Source organism: Coregonus lavaretus (genome assembly GCF_964263955.1).
Source record: "Coregonus lavaretus genome assembly, chromosome: 20".
In the NCBI taxonomy this organism is placed as follows: domain Eukaryota; kingdom Metazoa; phylum Chordata; class Actinopteri; order Salmoniformes; family Salmonidae; genus Coregonus; species Coregonus lavaretus.
The window spans coordinates 31,031,879-31,037,878 of NC_140007.1; the positions used below are offsets into that span (position 1 = coordinate 31,031,879).

The 6,000-nt window shown below is 40.9% G+C and overlaps 1 protein-coding gene across 2 annotated transcripts in view; it reads right to left on the bottom strand.

Moving 5' to 3' along the window:
* The window catches only part of LOC311147790 (lysine-specific demethylase 5C-like), a 29,500-nt gene extending 24,789 nt beyond the window's left edge, over nucleotides 1-4,711 (bottom strand). The window contains exons 1-2 of one of the 2 annotated variants that reach the window (XM_084184570.1): nucleotides 4,082-4,711; nucleotides 201-348 (exon numbers count right to left, since the gene is read on the bottom strand). In XM_084184570.1, coding sequence (XP_084040696.1) covers nucleotides 201-348; nucleotides 4,082-4,086 — 153 coding nt within the window. In that variant the 5' untranslated portion in view covers nucleotides 4,087-4,711. The remainder of the gene's footprint in view (nucleotides 1-200; nucleotides 349-4,081) is intronic. The other variant, XM_084184571.1, reaches the window with a different exon arrangement.
* Between the last annotated feature and the right edge of the window lie 1,289 nt (nucleotides 4,712-6,000).

Below are 6,000 nucleotides of genomic sequence, written 5' to 3' on the forward strand. Positions count from 1 at the left end.
TCATTCCATCTCCTGCAATAACTCAATCCTTTGCTCAGCTTGTCAGAGAGAAAGAGGACATTAGTTTTGTTGTGTGCTAGACACAAACAACACAGTGAAACTTACATCAGATTGGTTAAGGTTGGAGGAAAACAACCGTATTCAACTCCACAGGTTTCAATGGGTTAAATGACAGATGTGTGTCATCAGTAAACACTTACAGCAGGAGGGCGAATCTTGCAGATTCCAGACTTCTCTGCAATTGGACGGATCTTGGCAATGTAGCCCAGGGGATCCTGAAACTCCTCCCATGACGGTTCGAACACTGGGCACTCCGGAGGAGGCACAAAGTCTTCCCCCTCCATCGCCCTGGCAACAGGTAAGGTCAAGAATCAGCATGTCAAGTCACCACACAATGAAGCTACTTACTTAGCTAAGTAGATTGGCAGTCAAATGAACTGTCACTATGAGAAGTCTAGGCACAATCTGTAAGATTTCCTGCTAATCAATGGTAATTTCAATTTTTGATATAGGTCCTATATAATATAGCTACCCATTGATTCTTGAAGAATACATTTATACATGTCTTAAGGATGGAACAACTGTCTTAAGCGCTTATCAGAGTCCAAAGCGTGTACACGTCCACACAGCAGTGTTCTAGAAAATTGGATGGTTGGCTTTCATTCTTTTGGAATTCTCTGCGCGGCTCAAGCAATTTCTCGACCTGTCACCACATTCAAATGAATAAAGGACGCGTACGCAGAGACGTGTTTGTTGGAGATTTTGGGAAGGTGTTCGGTTGGGCTGTGCGTCTCCCGCAGACGGTGGTCTCACAGCCGTGTAGCTATGTCACAATTTTTATTTTATTTCACCAGGTAAGCCAGTTGAGAACAAGTTCTCATTTACAACTGAGACCTGGACAAGATAAAGCAAAGCAGTGCGGAAAAAAAACAACAACAACACAGAGTTACATATGGAATAAACAAAACGTACAGTCAATAACACAATAGAAAATCTATATACAGTGTGTGCAAATGTAGTAAGTTATGGAGGTAAGGCAATAAATAGGCCATAGTGCAAAATAATTACAATTATAATTTAGTATTAACACTGGAGTGATAGATGTGCAGAAGATGATGTGCAAATAGAGATACTGAGGTGCAAATGAGCAAAATAAATAACAGTATGGGGATGAGGTAGTTGGGTGGGCTAATTACAGATGGGCTGTGTACAGGTGCAGTGATCGGTAAGCTGCTCTGACAACTGATGCTCAAAGTTAATGAGGGAGATAAGTGTCTCCAGCTTCAAAGATTTTTGCAGTTCGTTCCAGTCATTTGCAGCAGAGAACTGGAAGGAATGGCGACCAAAGGAGGTGTTGGCTTTGGGGATGACCAGTGAGATATACCTGCTGGAGCGCAGACTACGGGGGGGGGGGGGGGGTGTTAGAGGGATTTGTCTAGAAGGGATTTATAGATGACCTGGAGCCAGTGGGTTTCGCGACGAATATGTAGTGATGGCCAGCCAACAAGAGCGTACAGGTCACAATGGTGGGTAGTATATGGGGCTTTGGTGACAAAACGGATGGCACTGTGATAGACTACATCCAATTTGCTGAGTAGAGTGGTGGAAGCTATTTTGTAAATGACATCGCCAAAGTCAAGGATCGGTAGGATAGTCAGTTTTACGAGGGCATGTTTAGCAGCATGAGTGAAGGAGGCTTTGTTGCGAAATAGGAAGCCGATTCTAGATTTAACTTTGGATTGGAGATGCTTAATGTGAGTCTGGAAGGAGAGTTTACAGTCTAACCAGACACCTAGGTATTTGTAGTTGTCCACATATTCTAAGTCAGAGCCGCCGAGAGTAGTGATTCTAGTCGGGCAGGCAGGTGCAAACAGCGTTCGATTGAAGAGCATGCATTTAGTTTTACTAGCGTTTAAGAGCAGTTGGAGGCCACGGAAGGAGTGTTGTATGGCATTGAAGCTCGTTTGGAGGTTTGTTAACACAGTGTTCAATGAAGGGCCAGATGTATACAAAATGGTGTCGTCTGCGTAGAGGTGGATCTGAGAGTCACCAGCAGCAAGAGCGACATCATTGATATACACAGAGAATAGAGTCGGACCGAGAATTGAACCCTGTGGCACCCCCATAGAGACTGCCATAGGTCCAGACAACAGGCCCTCCGATTTGACACATTGAACTCTATCTGAGAGTAGTTGGTGAACCAGGCGAGGCAGTCATTTGAGAAACCAAGGCTATTTAGTCTGCCAATAATAATATAATAATAATATGCCATTTAGCAGACGCTTTTATCCAAAGCGACTTACAGTCATGCGTGCATACATTTTTTGTGTATGGGTGGTCCCGGGGATCGAACCCACTACCTTGGCGTTACAAGCGCCGTGCTCTACCAGCTGAGCTACAGAGGACCACATAATAATAAGAATGCGGTGATTGACAGAGTCAAAAGCCTTGGCCAGGTAAATGAAGACGGCTGCACAGTACTGTCTTTTATCGATCGCGGTTATTATATCGTTTAGGACCTTGAGCGTGGCTGAGGTACACCCATGACCAGCTCAGAAACCAGATTGCATAGCGGAGAAGGTAAGGTGGGATTCTAAATGGTCGGTGATCTGTTTGTTAACTTGGCTTTCAAATACTTTCGAAAGGCAGGGCAGGATGGATATAGGTCTGTAACAGTTTGGATCTAGAGTGTCACCCCCTTTGAAGAGGGGGATGACCGCAGCAGCTTTCCAATCTCTGGGGATCTCAGACGATACGAAAGAGATGTTGAACAGGCTGGTGATAGGGGTTGCGACAATTTCGGCGGCTAATTTTAGAAAGGGTCCAGATTGTCTATCTGTGTCTGTGGGCTCTGAATTATACTTTACCCATCACCGAAACCTAAGATTGTATTAATCCATTGTTTATGTAATCTTTGTAAACAACACATTCTATGTAATACATGAATAGCTATCATAAAAATATATGTTTGTCAATAGGAGACAAGAAATGTGTTGAGACAAGTTCAAAATTAGGCTAAGGGGCAAACAATCACATGGTCTTTTTCCCTATGGGATTACCAGTTATTAAAAAGTTAATAAGTACAGTTCCATAACTCTAATTGGATACATTAACAGCGCTTTAGAGTATGTTTTTCATCTGATCAAACAAAGGAAAAGGGGCCCAAGGGAGACAACCAACAATTTTGAATGGCCATTGTTTCACAAATGTTACATGATTCTTCTACTTGTGAATAACGTTTTTGAGTAGAATCCTGTTCTGATATTTGGAATGTAGTAAAACTGCGTTTAGACAGGCAGTCCAATTATTTACTTTTTTCCACTAATTGGTCTTTTGACCAATCACAACAGATATTTTCACATCAGATCTTTCTCAGAGCTGATCTGATTGGTCTACAGACCAATTAGTGAAAAAAAGATCAGAATTGGGCTGCCTGTCTAAAACACAGCCTAAGACACCAAAAACCCAAACCTGTTGTTAACCCAAAATTGGGAGAAGTTCTATGTAACTGGTCACCCCTCCCCCTACCTTAAAGCCACAGCAAATATTTGTGTCGTGGATATGTCCCATAAGATGCATCAAGAGGTCAAATTGGTGTTTGTCATCAACAGAAAATAATACACTTACTAACTTTACTACAATTGATTTCACAAGAACTGAGGTATGTTGTCTAAGAAGGCCTCCTACATTTCCTTTCAATAGAAAATAATGATAAAGACATTTGAGGAAGCTTACTACTCAAATGTTGGACAGATTCTCAAATTATTAAGTCCCTAATCTCAACATAGACGTCACAGGGGTTAAGGCTAAATTACTAAAATGGAAGGCCTGATTGCATTCATCCACTTAAACATTATTAGTAAGACTAAATATGGGAGCAATCCATCCAAGTTAGGTAACAAATGAATATTGTCAGTGTCAAACACCACAAAATATGGGCCATTTGGCACATACATAGGTCCTTGGTGACAAACTAGGAAAATCCCAAAGAGTTTGATTTTTTGCAGTTAAACTAGTTAGCTAACTTACTCGATAAGAACTATGTATATCTAACGTTATTTGACTAACTCTATAGACTTACATCATATAAGAAAGCTGGTACTTGGACAGCAACTCCTCCTGACACGTTCAGCGTGGTCAAAGACGAAATAATGGCCTCAGATGTCACCAATAATTGCCCGTTTAGGTGTCTTGAAAGCTCACGGGGTCTATTGTTCAACACTGGGTCACGATTAGGGTGGCTGAAGCGAACGGTCGTTATGGCCTCCACTTTTCAGCCCACCGGTCTCGGATATCACTGCAAATTGGCGTGGAAGTTTCACTGGAAATATTGGTTCCTTCTGTTTTGGACCTGTCCCAAGCCAGATGTGAATGCTTTATTTTGTATCAAAAGATTTCGGACAATCCCGTAGACACTTCCTTCTCCTGAGACTATCCTCCTCACTTTGTTGTTGTTTAGCTAGCTGTCGTTGGTTAGCTAGCAAGCTAGGTCCAGCTAGCTCACGTAAAGTTGGCCGTTTTCAGCCTCGCTTCCCCCATAGATCCACTTCTATTTATGTAGAAGTGTAAAGATGATCCACTTCAAAGACTCGTTTGCTTGTAAACGAGTGACTGTGAGAATTACGTCCCCATCAAATCAATTTGTGACCAATTTCGCTATCCCCCGTTCATCCTGTCCGTGTTAGACGCCATCTTAGTTTCATCATTGCCTAAGCACAACCTTAAATCTCTCAACTACTGACTAGGACAGATGAGTTTTTTGAGCGGAAGAGAGGGTAGGAATTAATCCCTCCACGTTCGTTCGTTTATAGAAAGTAGTCCATAGACGCATTTTCTCTTATCTTGACCTATTTCATGAATTATGATACCCATTCACTGTTTTACTACTATACGCATGGCTACATACAATTAGTATATAGTTTAAAACGTGTGCTATTATTCAATGAATAAGAATGGTGGCAGACGGTACTGCACATTAATTCAGATGTGGAGGAGGATGGCAGAGGTGCATTATGCATGCACGCAGGTACGTGACACGGAGTAATATACCTACTGGCACCTCTTGTTATCAAAACGCCGTTGGCGGTGATGTTAGATTACTTTTTGATGTCTGATTTGAGTTTTTATTTATTTTTATAATTGGTGATCTGCTTAATGCTGGGAATTGTTTGTCTGATAAAATTAAGTATAAATGAAAGAAATTAACTGTTTACCTCTCAAATGTACACTACTTAAACACAACAAAACTGGATGAGTGAGCCATGCCTATTATAATCTAGTTTTAAACTGAAGTCACAAGTCAGTACCTATATTAGGATATAGGCTATCTGGTGTTGGATACTTTTTTATAAAGTACAAAGAAAAGGCTATGTTGTCCAGTCCCAGGGACCTCATTCTGTATCACACCTACAATCAGTCTCAGGAATAATACCTGTTCCAGGAACATCACGTCCCAGGGACATCATGATCATCGGTGGCAGAAATTAAGTTTAGCCACTAGATGGTGCTGTTGATGACATTGTAAAACAGGGTTTAGAAAGTCCAACTATAGAGCTGTGTTCATCATCCATCACATTTGCAGACATTTATTCTGTCAAGACATCAATAAAAGACAGAAGATTGCTTCACTGCAAGGACACTTTTTAATATGTCAGAAGCAATAAATATTCACATCTCAATTCTCTATTCTTTCAGTTTACACTTACTACATACACAAATTAATTTTTGTATGTTTAAAATAATATCAATTAGTGCTCTGACATACAAACACTTCATTACTTCAATTTAGTCTCTCACCTTCAGTCTAAAATAAAAATATTTCAATATTCAATCGGACCAAAGTCCCCTGCTCCTCTTTCTTTCTCACACACACGCATGCACGCACACACACACACACACACACACACACACACACACACACACACACACACACCTTAATAACAAAATGAAAATATTTATTTCCAAAGTTATTAAGTATTTGTAATATAATATGTACATTCA